This window comes from Aquarana catesbeiana, linkage group LG01, assembly GCF_042186555.1.
Source record: "Aquarana catesbeiana isolate 2022-GZ linkage group LG01, ASM4218655v1, whole genome shotgun sequence".
NCBI lineage: Eukaryota > Metazoa > Chordata > Amphibia > Anura > Ranidae > Aquarana > Aquarana catesbeiana.
Window position 1 is genome coordinate 900,790,158 of NC_133324.1, and position 16,749 is coordinate 900,806,906.

The 16,749-nt window shown below is 41.9% G+C and overlaps 1 protein-coding gene across 1 annotated transcript in view; it reads left to right on the forward strand.

Moving 5' to 3' along the window:
• Window positions 1-16,749, forward strand: part of LOC141127992 (E3 ubiquitin-protein ligase RMND5A) — a gene marked incomplete at its 5' end in the record, with an annotated part of 50,239 nt that overhangs the window by 20,032 nt on the left and 13,458 nt on the right. The window contains 2 exons of the mRNA XM_073614996.1: window positions 11,868-12,033; window positions 14,148-14,250. Coding sequence (XP_073471097.1) covers window positions 11,868-12,033; window positions 14,148-14,250 — 269 coding nt within the window. The remainder of the gene's footprint in view (window positions 1-11,867; window positions 12,034-14,147; window positions 14,251-16,749) is intronic.

Sequence of the window (16,749 nt, forward strand, 5' to 3'; positions counted from 1 at the left end):
CTGTGAGAGCAATAATTAGAAAATGGAAGACATACAAGACCACTGATAATCTCCCTCGATCTGGGGCTCCACGCAAGATCTCACCCCGTGGGGTCAAAGTGAGCAAAAATCCCAGAACCACATGGGGGGACCTAGTGAATGACCTGCAGAGAGCTGGGACCAACGTAACAAAGGCTACCATCAGTAACACACTACGTCGCCAGGGACTCAGATCCTGCAGTGCCAGATGTGTCCCCCCCCTGCTTAAGCCAGTACATGTCCCAGCCCATCTGAGGTTTGTTAGAGAGCATTTGGATGATCCAGAAGAGGATTGGGAGAATGTCATATGGTCAGATGACACCAAAGTAGAACTGTTTGGTAGAAACACAACTCGTTGTGTTTGGAGGAGGGAGAATGCTGAGTTACAACCAAAGAACATCATACCTACTGTGAAGCATGGGGGTGGCAACATCATGCTTTGGGGCTGTTTCTCTGCAAAGGGAACAGGATGACTGATCCGTTTACATTAGAGATCTGCAATTAGCGAACCTACAGCTGTTGCAAAACTACAAGTCCCATCATGCCTCTGCCTCTGGGTGTCATGCTTGTGGCTGTCAGAGTCTTGCTATGCCTCATGGGATTTGTAGTTCTGCAACAGCTGGAGGTCCGCTAATTGCATATACCTGGTGTACATGAAAGAATGAATGGGGCCATGTATCGTGAGATTTTGCGTGCAAACCTCCTCCCATCAGCAAGGGCATTGAAGATGAAACGTTGCTGGGTCTTTCAGCATGACAATGATGCCAAACACACCGCCGGGGCAACGAAGAAGTGGCTTCGTAAGAAGCATTTCAAGGTCCTGGAGTGGCCTAGCCAGTCTCCAGATCTCAACCCCATGGAAAACCTTTGGAGGGAGTTGAAAGTCCGTGTTGCCAAGCGACAGCCCCAAAACATCACTGCTCTAGAGGAGATCTGCATGGAGGAATGGGCCAACATACCAGCAACAGTGTGACAACCTTGTGAAGACTTACAGAAAATGTTTGACCTCTGTCATTGCCAACAAAGGATTTATAACAAAGTATTGAGATGAACTTTTGATATTGACCAAATACTTATTTTCCACCATAATTTGCAAATAAATTCTTTCAAAAATCAGACAATGTGATTGTCTTGATTTGTTTCCACATTTTGTCTCTCATAGTTGAGGTATACCTATGATAACAATTACAGGCCTCTCATCTTTTTAAGTGGGAGAACTTGAACAATTGGTGGCTGACTAAATACTTTTTTGTCCCACTGTATATATATATCTATCTCTCGAAATGGTGCGCTGTTGAACAAAGAAAAAAAACATATAATGCTTATACTGATCTCTTATGTAGATCCTACAAACAATTTAAAGTGCTGTTGTGAACATATACAATGTGTAAATTGAATACATCTAAGCACAACATCCAATGGTCAAAATATGAAGTGGACTTTTAATAAGTTTCACAGGTGAAAAATGTGACATGGGCTATCCATCATTCCAAAGACAGCTATGTGTCAATTGCCATCACCAAAAACACCTTTTAGATGCAATGCCCGCTCACCTCACTCTATGACCCACCACAGGTCTTACTGCGCTTTTTGACAAATCTTGAGTTGTTAGCTTAATATGCCTCCAGATAGATGGCCTCCTCTTGTACTCTGCCCTTTTGTTAATGCAAAACTCCATAAGGGTTGAGTGCACTATATCCAAGGGTACTGGGTCCTGAGGAAGCTGTCAAAGTGAAACACGTCGGCTTCTGATCTCTTGGTAAAATCTCCTGTCAACACATCCCTCAGTCTATCCAAAATAACCTGGGGAGTACGACAACACAAACAAAAACTCCTTGAGTCAACTGCAATAGCTGTAGATTGAATTTCCTGGATATAGGGCATCCGACCCCCTTGTGGAGTTTTGACCAATTGGATGTTGTGTTTGGATGTATTCAATTTATTCACTGTATATGTTAACACCAGCATTTTAAATTGTGTTTGGGATCTACCCAAGAGATCCGTATAAGCGCTATAAGGTGTTTTTTTTTTTTTTTTTTTTTTGTGGAACAGCACACTGTTTCCTTCGTGTGTATAAATACACTTGCTTACATGCTGCTATCCACTGCAGTGTTTACATTCTTCTGTAAAACCATCTTTTCACTGGCTGCATCTATGCAATCAATCCCCATAGACTTTTATATGGAGCCATCGCTCTTGGAAGAAGACTATCTTATAGAAGTCACTAAAAATCGACTGTGCACACCCAGCTAATGCAAAGATCTCTCCTTTGTTCATTGACAACTTCAGCTCTCATCTTAGTCTTGACAAATGGGTTATAGTGGCATCTGCAGGAGAAGAACAAAAGATACAAAATTAAGCTCAGCCTGTGGGTAGCCATGCTGGTGGTCAAACCCCCCTCTCTGCTAGAAAGACAGGTTTTTTTTGTGGTCTTGCATAAGATTAAGGTCCTTCACCTGAACCCTCAACCAAACTAGTGTCCTCCTTTCATTTGAATAAGGATATTGTGTTTCTATTACTTTGCCTTTTTAAACTGGTTCTTCACAATAAGAGGGCGCTCCTGTGCTTGGCCTTGGTCATGGCTGTTTACATTTATTTAAATTAGCATTATAGTTTTACAAATTTTTTTTTTTTTCTCGCCATCTGTTTGCCCATTGCAGAGATTTTCTTCACTGCCTGTCCCGTAGCCAAACAGGAAGTGAGAAGAAATCCCTACATATTCAGGGAATTCTTTGGGGACCCCCAGGTCATCAGAACTGTGTACCCCTTGGAAGATTTTTTTGCTATTGTTTTTCTGGGGGCAACCCAAAATTTGTGATTTTTCTTTTACATTCATTTTTAATGATGGTAAATGACTTTTACCTTTTTAAAAACCAAAAAAAGAGATCTAGGGTCTTTTTGGAAAAATATAAAAAGTAAAATTAATAAGAGAATTGTTTTTTTAAAGTGCCCCATCCCTCCGAGCTCGTGCACGAACGTGAACACATACGTAAGTTGTGCCGGCATATGTAAACTGTGTTCAAACCACACATGAGGTATCGCCCCGATCGTTTGAGCGAGAGCAATAATTCTAGTGCAAGACCTCCTCTGAAAATTTTTACAGGTTACCTGTTTAGAGTTACAAAGTGTTGCCTATGGAGATTTTTATGTACATGTTTGGTATTTATTTACTCGGCATAACATCTTTCACATTATACACATTAGGCTAACTTTACTGTTTTCTTTATCGTACATCACAGGACACAGAGCAGCCATAATAACTAACTGGGTTATACGCCACCTATTGGTAAATGGACACTGGTAAATCAATCAAACAATCCCCTATATAATCCCTCCTACACTGGAAGTACCTCTAGTTTTTTCGCCAGTGTCTGTTAGGTGGATGGTCACTAATGTGACATGCACTCCTTGGAGCATGCTTGGAGGTCTGGATGGTTCTATTAGGAATCATGGACTTCAATCGGATCCATTCGAAAAAGCTATCAGTCAAAATGGATGGTACCCAAGCCTCATTGGAAGGAGAGAAGATTCTTTTGAGGTTTTATGGCCTTACGGCGCTGGACCCTGCGTAATGGAAACCTGTGCAGTGTTTGTTCTGACCAAGGTATTTTCCTGCAGGGTGCTATACAGTTCCAGGGGAGTGGACCCCAGATTAAGGGGGACCCCGTCTCTGAAGGTCTTTTATGACAAAGCTTGCTGTTATGGGTGAAGATTGGACTCCTGTTTTATGTTCAGAGTCCTGCAGCAGGAATGGCAAGTCTGCATTTTTGCAGTTTTCTCTTCTATAACACCAACCCATGGATACTAGTGAAGTGTGAGTACTTACTATGGGAGAAATGTGTGGCCAGACAAGTCATGATTATATACTGCTTACTTACTGCTTAATCCAGGGGACCTATACAACTGAAAGTCGATACACCCCTAGCAGTGCACTATAAAGTGTTGGGTCTCCAGAATACTGTGCATTTGGCACAAAAATAGTATGGGTCCTGGTGCAGTTGAACGGGTGCATACTTGCAAACTTCAGAATAATGTGCATTTGGTCTGCAGGAGCTTACTTTTAGGCTGAAGCAGGAAAAGGCTGCGTGGCATGCATATGTGCTAAACTAGTAAAAACTTGCTTGCAAGCTTGATGCCTAAACTCATGCTTGAATAAACGCATGTCTTGCATAGATGTTGCATACATACTTGTGACATAAGCATATGTTTGGAAGAACATGGGCATCGGTGCACTTGAAGAAGTTGTGTCTCCAGAATAACATACATTGGGTCTGCAGTAGCATAGTTTTGGGCTCCCTTTTCACAATTGTGCGATTTAAAAGTTGTGCATTTTGGCTGCAACTTTAATGCGATTTTTCAGCGACGTGAAGCGGTGCCTTTTGTAATCTTGACGTCTATGGACCTCAAGTTGCGCCATGGTTGGACCGGAGTGGTGCAGGGGCTGTTTTGAGGTCGCTGCGATTTGATGACGCACGGATGTGAAGGGTACTCATTGGAAATTATGGGGTGCGATTTGTCAGGCGACCTTGTAGTCCCAAGTCGCAGAGGTATGAAGGAGGCCTTAGGCTGTTGAAGCAGCATAGAGGCTGCATTGGATGCCTGTGTACTTGGCTAATCCTGACTATAACTAGTATGGGCCCAGGTGCCGTTGAACATGTGCAGCATAGTATACTTGCATAGGCACATGTTTCGCAGAGAGCGCCGCGCCGACAAGTGGGTGGCGCTCAGCATGCAGCCCCCCAAGGCTGGCCGCGGCGGTGCGTCTGTGTGGACCCTTGTTGCGTAAACGCAGGTTTTATAATCGCATGTTTATATAGATGTGTATGCATGTTGCATAGACGCATGTTTGCATAGATGCGTGTGGCATAATATATGTTGCATAAACACGTTTAATAAACGCATACTTTCTTATTCCGTAAATGCATGTCTCCATGGGCATGTATTGAGTAAGTGCATGTTTGCATGGACACTCGCTTTTGTGTTTTTGCCTAAACGCATATTTACTTAAACACATACCTATATGCTTCCATAAATGCATGCCTCTTAAATACATATTACTTAATCGCACGCTGGCAGGTTTTCATTTATACTGTAAACATATGTGCTTAGTTGCATTAAATGGTATACATATGTGCTTTTTTTGCCTAGGACTACATTTATATGTGTTTATTTGCCTTGGGATACATACATATGTGCTTATTGCCTTAAGCTGCATACATAAATGCATGAAGGGCAAGAATACTCGTATATCTGCATGTTTGCATAACTTGGGTACCTACATAACAGCATGCCTGGGTAACTGCATACTTGCATACATAAGGGATTGCATAGCAGTAAACCAACATTGTTTAGGTCTGCATACTTGGAGGATTGTGTATTAGGTTGGCTAATATAGTTGCTACGTTATTTACCTGTTCTACCAGTTAAACGGTTCCAGAAAGGAGAGACAGCCGGAGGAGGCAGGTGCACGGCTCTCAGGTTCAGTGATCTGGTGGTGTCCACCCCCCCCCCCCCCCCCCCCCAAATGGCCAGTGGTTGCCGGATGCATCTGAGCCACTGTGGTGTTTGGCATTGCAGCATTTTCCTGACACATTCATTTTTCATCAGATGGACTGCGGCCGCATCACCTTGATCATGCCTGATCTGTTGATCGAAGCCTAAGCAGGATCAAGCCTGGTTAGTATATGGATGTGAGACTGCCTGGGAATACCAGATGCTGTAAGCTTTCCCCCACCTGTGCGAGGGAGGCATCTGAGGCTGCTGTGTTTTGAGAGGCCAGAAGATCTTAGGGCAGTCTCTGAGGTGTTTTTGCTCTATCTTTAGCCAGCAAAAGCTTCGGTGTCTGCCACAGAGTTGTCAGTCTTTTTTGCTTTGCTCTTGGAGCAAAAAAGTATGGGCTCATTATTTAAAAAGAAAAAAACCTCAACCATTAGCGGTCCCAAAACCAAATGGGGACATAAGTTCTAGCTTAGATCTTAAGCCGCTGGACATCCTTCTGTTTCAGATTCTGAACATTTAGTGTTGACCTCTGCGAGAGGCAGATTTTGGGGTCCATAGTCATCAATAACGCATATCTTCATGTGCCATTTTTTTTTTTTTCCCAGGCTCTTCAAGGGTTTTTGCAAATTGCAGCGCAAAGTTGTCGTTTTTTTAATTCTATTTTTGTGACTCTACTCTTTGGGCTAGCCAGAGCTCTGAGGGTTCACAAAGCTCCCAGCCCAGTACTGGACTCGCTGAAAACACAGGTGTGCCAATCTCAGTTACCTCAATCTTTGTTCAGGAAGCAGTCTGTTCCAGATTTTAATTTTGATACATTTCTGCAGGAGGAAGTTGTTTCTAGGTCAAGGCACATTCTCTACGTACAGTCCTACTCCAGATCTTTGGTAGAGGATCATTCTCTCTGTCTGGAACATGAAGTTCCAGGCATTGGATTGCCAGAGGGCTCTGTTCCCGGGGTATACAGAACTAAGATTGCTGATTGATGGTTCAAGATCGGGAGAAGTGATGGGCAAGATAACCTCTGATGCCAGCTGCTCTAGTTGGTTTGAAGGTGGCTATAGTTCAGTGGACTTCCCACATGAGAAATTACCGCCCATCGATATCTTGGATTGTTGGCCAGTACGCCTTGCTAACGATGTTGGGACAAACCAGTTGTAGGTGTAATCCGGTAATGCTTCTGCAGGCATATATATCAACCACGGGGAGTTATATGGCTCAGGAAGGTGAACAACATTCTGTCTGAGACAGTACAACAAGTGCTGTCTATATCACTAGTATATACTCCAGGTATAGTATAATGGCAGTGGGAACTCTGCAGATGGATCTCCTAGATTCCAAGTTCCACAAGTTGGAACAGGTTGTGTCTGGGACGAAAGTCCCACTGGCAATAGGGGCAGATGCACTGGTAACACCTTAGGGACCAGTTCTGGCTTTATTTGATGCTTTCTCTGTTTCTACTTTGCCCACGTCTTTGCGAAGAATCCGGGAGATGGTAACACTGATCGTGTTAGCCGAATTAGCCTAGGAGGGCTTGGTACGCTGTCATAGCGAGTCTTGCGGGGGTCGCTCCTTGAACACTCCCAGTCCAGCAGGACCTAATGGTCTTGAGTCCTGTATCTCCACACTGTTGAGCCCTGGAAGCTGGTTACAGGCAACCTCGATTACAGGACTTGGAAATATTTTTTTCCTGGAGGAAGCGGCACTCACAGGAATATGAGTGTGAAGTTTTCTTATCTTTCTCCAATCGGTAGGGGAAAGGAGATTGGCCTTTTTTAAGGGTTCGAGTTCATCCCTGTCCATTTTTTTCAGAGGCCATAGTTTCTCACTCCTGGATTCATACTTCATACAGCGTGTAGCGTAGATGGTCCCACATGTCAGGCCACTCTTGTGTCCTTGGGACTGGGATTCGCTCTTGGCTGTCTTTGCAGAGGCTATTTTTGAACCAATTGGGAGACTGTTAGTCCCTTATCTCGGAAGATGGCTTCTTTGGTTGCTATCACTTCACAAAGTGGAGTGTCAGCGCTGTCAGCCTTTCTTGCAAGGAGCTGTTCTTTGGTCGCACATCGTAAGGTGATGTTGCGTCCTAATCCATCTCTATTGCCTAGAGTGGTTTCTAGTTTTCACTTGAATCAGGACAGTGTCTTGCTTTTATATTTTTCTTCTAATCCGCAGTCGGCAGGAGAAAGATCGCTACCTACTCTAGAGGTAATTCAGACGCTCCGGGTCTACTTGAGTTGTCGGCACAGGTCAGGAATCCTGATTTTGCACAGCCAGAAGAGTTCAGGAAGGGCAGGCGGCATCCAGGTTGAATGTTTAGCAGTGGATCTGCCAGTTTATCAATAATGCGGAAGACTGATGTTCTGCTTGTATTGCCAGAAGGTCCCAAGAAGGCAACATCTGTTGACCATTTCCGGTAAGTGATTGCTCAGGCGTATAGAATAAGGCTCCGCCTTTTCCAGTAAGGGCACACTCTACCAGAAGAGTGAGTGCTTCATGGGCAGTTCATCATCAAGGGCTCAGATTTGCAAGGCTGCTACTTGGTCTTCAATGCATACATTCACTAGGTTTTATCAAGTGAATGTTAGGGGGATGTTGCATTTGGATGCAGTGTACTGCAGGCAGCAATATAGATCCTGTTCTAATGGTGTTTCTTTGGTCATAATGGGTTCCCTCTCCTCAAAAGCATTGCTTGGGGACATCCCAGTTAGTTATTATGGCTGCTATGTGTCCCGAGATGTACGATAAAGAAATGTAGGATTTTTTTTTTCTACAGCTTACTTGTAAAATCCTTTTCTTGGAGAACATTACGGGACACAGAGATCCCTCCCCTCTTGTTTGGGAAGTTTATTGCTTGCTATAAAACTGAGGTGCTTCCTGTCTAGGAGAGGTTATATAGGAGAGGACTTCTTGTCTGATTTACAAGTGTCCATTCACCAATAGGTGGCGTATAACCCAGTTAGTTATTATGGCTGCTCTGTGTACCGTGATGTACTCCAAGAAAATGATTTTACAGGTAAGCTGTAGAAAAAAATCCTAATTTTTTTTTTGTTTGTTTTTATTCCTTTTTTAAGGTTTTTTTTTTTTCCCCAAAAAATTGTGTTTGAAAGACCTCTGCACAAATAAAGTGTAATCTAAAATATTGCAATGACCACCATTTTATTCTCAAGGGTCTCTGCTAAAAAAAAATAAAAAAATAATGTTTTGGGGTTCTAAGTAATTTTCTAGCTTAAAAAAACGTTGCTTCTACAGGACTTTTGTGTTCTGCCTGTAGAGGCAGCTCAGTGTTATCTTATGTGTCCAATGCACATTAGGACGATTACAGGCATATGATCTAATATGAGCCTTTTTTTTACTGCCTAGAGAACAGACGTGTGTGTGTGTGTGTGTGTGTGTGTGTGTGTGTGTGTGTGTGTGTGTGTGTGTTTTTTTTTTTTTTTTTAAGCCCAGTGGGCATGGAACCTTAAAGTGGTTTAATAGTTTTTGTTCCAATTAGTGGGACTGCTATAGCAGTCCCACTATTATTCGTTTTTATTTATTTTTAATTGTGAATAAGTGAATGAGAGCATGCTTCAAATCCTTAAAATCTTCTTCCGCTCCCAAAAGTTTCAGCTCCTACATACTTTCACCTACAGAGGCCAAACAAACTTTAAAATGTTCACAAAATATTCAGCTATCTGGCTATATCTTTTCAGTTTATGTTTTACAGTTTTTGTGAAAAGGCTGTTTAAGTTTAGTGATCATTTCAGGAAATTTTATGGATCAGAGTGTGTATTGGGCAGCTTAGAGTGGATGATGTCATAGCTAGAGCACAGAGCCAATTATCTTAGTTCCTTCTCTATAAATTGCTCTCACGCCCACAAGATCTACTTGTCGTATACAATTTATACATCAAAACGTAGGTATTTTTGTCTAGTTTCAGGCAATGTGCTCAGTTTTGTGATACGCCTTTTACTTTTGGCTGGTTGAGCTTCCAAATGACAAGAGTTCTACACTTTCATCCATTGACTGTCCTGTATAAAATTCTTCACATTTCCCAGCGAAACGCACAGCCAGCTTCTTTTTTAAATCGCTGTCATGCCCACATTTATGTTGATAAACTTAAAAATTTTATAACAATACGTACACAAAGGCCGTGTGTCTCTAACTGTGAAGTCGCTGTTTTCATAGCATGTACTGTTGTGGATTTATTAAGGCTTGTTTTGAAGGGTTCTCTCACACTGTCTCTCACTCATTAGGTGTGGGGATTAATGATCAAAAAGATTTTCAAAAAAACCTTTAAATATTCCACATCTTTCATACATTAGTGCTGTTAAACTTTTTTAATGAAATTCATGTTTATTTTAAAACCATTCCTACTTTTCCAACTATTATCACTTCTTCAACTTTTTCTTACAGATTTAAGCTATTCATCCAGTTCGCTTTAGCAATTCAGCTATTCAGCATTCCCACACATTTTCTCCAGGAAATGAATTTTCTAGCTTTATATTTTATTTTTTATTTTATTTTTTTTGTATAGTAGATATGAGATACTAATTTTATGCTTTCATTTCTCCTCATTCCCCGTGCCACTTGACAATATTATCAGCAGGACTGAAAGTGAAGGGAAAATTTCCAAGGGGAATACAGGCAGCAATACAATGTGGATGATGGTTCCAGACCTCCCTTTCTCTAATAAAAATGATTATTGCCGTCTGTGTCCGTCTTGGAGATTTCCCTTTGCATACTGTTTTGCTGTCAACACTGTTACCGGCATAGAAAGTAAAGGAAAAAAATGAAATGTATAGAAATCATCTATTTCCTATTTAAATTCTCAGGGGGTGGAGCATTAACTCTCAGGCCTGGCTTGCTACAAGCTAGTTCTCTTTTGGAGAGGGTTATTTGCATACATTTCCTAAGGAGGATCCACAAAGTTTACCTGTTTGTACTCCAGTGAAGTCACTTCCATGGTGCTTCTGTTGTTGACAAGAAGCCTAGTGTTAATCTGTCCACTTTGGCCACACTGTCCACACATGTAAAAATAGCATTTATCGTCCCATGACAATGCCTTCATCTGATTTGGCTCTTGAAGGATCAAGCCATCTTTATTCGGGCACTGTCTGGGTTCGGCATCCACTACCCTGGACTGAGATGATGGCACAGATCGGCCCCTGCTGCAGCCTCTTACCTTGTCTCTAGCTGCCAGGTTACAATGTTGGAGAGCGCTTTTAAATAATAAAAGGTGGAGCTTTTTTTTTTATTTTCCCCCTCTTGCCACCCAAGGTACATCCTGGGGTTTGAGTGGTGATATCTGAATGATGTCTGCAGCTACAGGCTACAGCTCCCGCCGTCCTCCAGTGCGTCTACCATCTAGCCCGTGCAGGAATCTGCTGGTGCCAGAAAGTTGCCATAGATTTTTTCTGTGACCAGATGGTCCCCGGCAGTCTCCATGACCTTCGAAGGACCGGGCGGGACGTTGTGATGTTACGTCTGACTTAGCGGAAGTAAACATTGCCGAGTACTCAGTAGTTTTTTTTTTTTTTTGTATCTTGGCCTTTCCTGCCTAGAGGAGAGATGTGGGGTCTTATAGATCCCACATCTCCCCATAAAGAGGACTTGTCATGCACTATTCCTATTACAAGGGATGTTTACAAGGCAAAGTGTAAAAATAAAATAATAAAATAAAATAAGCGTCCCCACGTGCTCGTACACAGAAGCGAACGCATACGTACATCATGCCCACATAAGTAAACGGCATTCAAACCACACATGTGAGGTATCCCTGCGAACATTAGTGCGAGATCAATAATTCTCTCCCAAGACCTCCTCTGTAACTCCAAACATGTAACCTGTAAAAATAAATTTAAAGTGTCGCCTATGGAGATTTTTAAGTACCAAAGTTTGGCGCCATTCTATAAGTGTGCGCAATTTTAAAGGTTTCTATTTACTCAATGCAACAGCTTTCACATTATACAAAGAAATTTGGCTAACTTTTTACTGTTTGTTTTTTGTTTTTTTCATGAAACCGTTTTTTTTTCCCCCAAAAAAAACGCGTTTGAAAAATTGTTGCGCAAATACCGTGTGACAAAAAGTTGCAACCACCGCCATTTTATTCCCTAGGGTAGGTACATTATAAAATGTATATAATGTTTGGGGGTTCCGAGTAATTTTCTAGAAAAAAATTATGATTTTTACATGTAGGAGAGGAGTGCCAGAATAGGCTTGAGTGGCAAGTGGTTAATAGTATACTGTTACAGTATATTATGACATCTCAAGAGATTATGAAATAAAGTTTCTGAAAGGTCAGCTTTTATATGTTGCTTAATATTATCAGTTGTGTTTTTTAATAATCCTGCTTATCTGTGTTCTGTTAGACATTCAGGTTCTTATGGGAAGCTTGGTGTACCTGCGGCAGGGTATAGAGAACTCGCCTTACGTTCATCTGTTGGATGCCAACCAGTGGGCGGACATCTGTGACATCTTCACCCGAGATGCCTGTGCCCTGCTAGGTCTTTCTGTAGAATCTCCTCTCAGTGTTAGGTAAGTGTTGTTGGTGGTGGTGTTGTTGTTGTTATCCACTTGACCTCGAAGATTTTTACCCCCTTCATGACCTTGCTATTTAGCATTGCACTACTTTAACTGATAATTGCACAGTCATGCGGCCCTGTACCCAAACAAAATTTATAAAAAATAAATAAAATAATTCACACAATTAGAGCTTTCTTTTGATAGTATTGGATCACCACTGTTTTTATTTTTTTATTTTTTGTGATATATAGATTAAAAAATCGAAAATTTTGAAATTAAAAAAATATTGCTTACTTTCTGGTACAAAACAAAACATTTTGGTTAGCATGAAAGGTATTGCGTCTACAAACTGTGGTGTGTATGTGAATGTATGTATGTGTAATAAATAAATAAATATATATATATATATATATATATATATATATATATATATATATATATATATATAATATTAGTATATGGGGCGGCAGACAATCTGACACTAATACAGTGATAATATTATACACTGTCACTGTACTAATGACACTGACTGGGAAGGAAGTAACATCTAGGGCGATCAAGAGTTTAAATGTGTGCTGCTTTTACTTATGGATCTCTAAGTTTCTCATCCCTGATTATAGCTCTGGGCTGTAATTGGACACAGACGATCAGCTGGTCTCGGGCGTGAACCTTTGGCAGGGACTTGCTGAGAGCTGTGCCCTAAATCCTGAAGCAGGCAGCAACGCACGGGTACGTTGCTTTGCCTGTGCGGGCTGGGCAGCCTGTTAGCAGTACATTGTGGGTGGGCGGTACACAAGTGGTTTACTATATTTTTGAAATACGCACGCACGTTGAACTGGATGGACTAGTGTCTTTTATTCAACCTTACCAACTATGTAACTTCTTACTGACCTGGAGTAGTTTTATGCCACTGTGATGGAATGTATGGGCCAGAAAGTTTTTTTTTTTTTTTGTTTTTTTTTTAATCGACAGGTGGGGGTCAGAGCACTGGGAGCATAGCTATCCTTATACTTCCGGAGCTCAGACGCTGGACCTTCTGGTCTCAGGTCTTTCAGGTGTAGAGTCACATGCAGCTGCTGTGCCTGCTCCTCTTTTCTTCCTGCCCAATCACAGAGTGCTTTGTATTATGTGAACTAATTCACAGATCCACCAGGCTCCACCCACTGCAGGTTGCCTATACAAAAACTACATTAGGGGGTGGACACAAGACCAGTCACCCTGCATAATGGGAGGGAGCAGCAGTGACTGGTCCTTTATTACAGGAAGCTCCTGCACAACATTTACACTGGATTACTGCACAGATGTGGAAGAAATACACAAAGTACACCCAGATTCAAGTAAGAACAGACCTGATTCTTGTATTTAGATGTTGTTTTCTTACCCTGGAGTTCAGCCTTGATCGACAACTTGCGTGTAGTGGAGAGGTGCTTGCAAAAAACTTTAGTAGTATTCGGTTGTATCTTGGGCCACTTTAATCTGCAATGCATTAATTTTTCCTGGTAGTGTTGAAGGTTAGCCTGTCCTCTCCTGTATCTTCCTATTGGCCCATCTCTAGTTGCATGCATTAATTGCATACCAGTGTAGCAGTTTAGTTTTCTATTAACTGTTAAGGGAGAAGTCCAGCCTGAGCTTTTTAGGCTGAGCTTCTCCTCTGGGTCACAGGAGTGCAATTCGTTTTGCACTCCTGTGACCCTTTTTCGGAGAGTCTGCTCTCCGCTGACGTCACTCCCATCAGTTGAGGCTTCCAGGTCTGGATCCGCCAGCTGCCTTGATTGATGGCAGTCCCAGCGAGCCCCTGAGACGGCCTCTCCCCGCCCCTCCGCAGCTCAGCGCTCCAGTGAGTGTGGAGAAGCAGAGGACTGACAGTCAGCAGCTCTCCTCTCGGGGATCTGTGAAAACCGAGCTATCGGCGATGTTCGGTGGCTCGGTTCTCAGAGATGGCAGGGGACAAATGCAGCATCGGTCTGATGCTGCTTCCACCTAGGTAAGTATCAATCTTTAATAAAAACAAAACAAAAAAACATACTTCTTTTTTTAAGTGTATTTTGATGGATAGTGATGTATGTTTATTAAATGCATGTCATGACCATTGTCTTTAAATGTTTTTGTTACTTTATCCTGTTTAGCTTCTCTGCTGGTTGTGTGGCTCTTCCAGCCTTAATTAACATAAAAGCAGTAATTGAACAACGGCAGTGCACAGGAGTTTGGAACCAGAAAGATGAATTGCCAGTGAGTACAATTTATCCCCCTAAGGAAGAACACTACATTGTGTATATTCGGAGAAAATTGTCTGCAACAGAGTGCGTATAGGGGACGCCCCTTTGGATTTTATAGGCAGAGAAAAATAGAGAAAGTATTAACCATAAAAGGCAACAACAGTGCCAACTTTATTGATATACAAAAATGGAATAAAAATGTCTAAAAGACAAGACCAACGTATACAGTCAATATAAAGTAGGTTTTAAAAATAATATTAACAAAGACATATAGAGCATACATGAATATTATCACCCAATGCCAGCAACCCCGAACCATCACCTAAGTGAGGTAGATCTGGTGGGGGTAGGTGGCTGATGCATATTTCCCAACATGTTTCGGAGAGGACCGTAGTCACATTGGTATATTCCTTCTTCAGGGGAATTGTTTTACATACAGATGGGTGGAGGATAAATATTTCTTGTCTCTAGAACATAGATGTAAACCTCAATGAATAACATAGCAAAGAAACAGAACCATAAAAATGGTCTATTTTATAGCCATCGTTTATATCACAGAAAATCATCAAAAAAATAGTAATAATAATCATAGTACTTACAAAATAAAGCCACGGGTGACAGAAGGGACGCCAAAAGAAAACACGCAGAGCCGCAAGGGCATCTTCACAAGGTACGCCTGAACCACCCTGTAGCGAACAATGTCAGCATTAGGGGGAAGAAAAATTGCACATAGTGAGAGGCCAAAGAGAGCATGTAATTAAAAAGGATCCATAGGTATATATAAACTGACCCTATTAAGGTGTCAGTTGGATGAAGGACACACAAGATTCATACCTGAATTAGGATGGTAATCAAAGACCATTACTGCTGACAGTCTGATGTCCCTCAGGTAGAGAGGTTGAACCAAGAGTAACAGCTGCTGACAAAGATGTTGGATCAAGAGTGTCTGCTATTAACAATCCGGTGTCTGCCACTGTGCTGGCATAAGACATCCAGATATAAGCCAGAACAGCAGCTATATATAGGGAGATGTAACGCTGAAAGAAATGACGCGATGGCGTCACGCGTCGACGTGCCACCGGCGGGAAGGCTTCGCCGTCGTCATGGAGACGGGGGCGAAGGCATGTGAGCGCTCCACCCCCCACAGCCAGTCCAGGACGGGAAGGAAGAACCATCACCATCCTCTGCTGCGGCAGGGGGAGCCCACCCGCCGGGTGTCAGTGCACAAGCAGCGCCACGGGAACCACAGGCGCCCATGCTCGCCACCCAGTGGACAGATGTAAAAACAAACAAGCCAGCTTGTTGAATAGAAAAGTTTTGATAGAAAAAAAAAAGGATGGGTATATGCACATAGTGGAGGAGAAGAAGGAAAAAGGGAAAAGAAGAAAGGCGAGATGCATACATAAAAAAATATATATACAGATGTGGAGTGGGGGGGGGGGGGGGGGGGACAAAACAAAACAGAATTCCATAACATTGCACAACATGGGGACAGCAATAGTGCAACATCAAACTTGGATCAACAATCAGAAAAATTACATCAACACTGAATATCAAGAGATAAAATCGTGTATGATTAGAAAAAGAAATGAAATGAAATAAAAGTAAATATAAATGTAGGATCTAAACTGAGAGGGTGGCCTACATGTTGAGTTTGCATACCCCTGACGAGAAACCTGGGAGGAAGGGTCTAAAGTTGAAAGCTTCATTCAATCCTGGTTGAAACGTAGCTCGTAAACTATGAATCCACTTGAGTTCACGTTGGAGGAGGCTTTTATTAAAATCACCACCTCGTGAACTGAAGTGGATACGATCTAATCCCAAAAACTGAACTTTAGGGGTCGAAATGGGGTGTGCTTGGGCCATATGTCGGCCAATCGTGACATCAGGGTCACGTTTGGAAATGGTTGAGATATGCTGGTATATCCTCTTCCAGAAGGGATTGATAGTCTTTCCAATGTAAAATCCTCCACATTCGCATGTGAGCAAGTAAACCACCCCGGGGGTTTTGCAATTAATAAAATGTTTTGTGTTGTGTATATTCATGAATGTCCACAAAATTCTGCAGCATCTTTGTGTTTTTAGAAATGGATCACTTTTTATGTCGGTCTGTGTTCAGCATTGGTCCCATCCGTGGGGGATTCTTTTCCTCTGCTTCTACCTGTTTGCACATTGTGATCAGCTGCACCTCCTAACTTTTTATGCTAAAAAAAAAAATTTAAAAAAATTTGCATTTTGAAAATCAAAACTAGCTCACTAACGTTTCGAAAGTCGAACGATCGACCGTATGGAACGCTTTTTCAAACAAATTTCTAACCATGTATTGCCAGCTTAACTGAGAATAACTGCTCTGATTGCATACAGCTGCATCATAACATTAGTTTATTTTATAATACTGACTTTGCTTGCATTTGTGGTATAGTAGAAAAGAGTTGTTCAAACTTTTTTTTAAATTATAATTATGACATTGCTTTATTATGTAGGAAGACCTTCCATGGCATAGCCAGTTGGA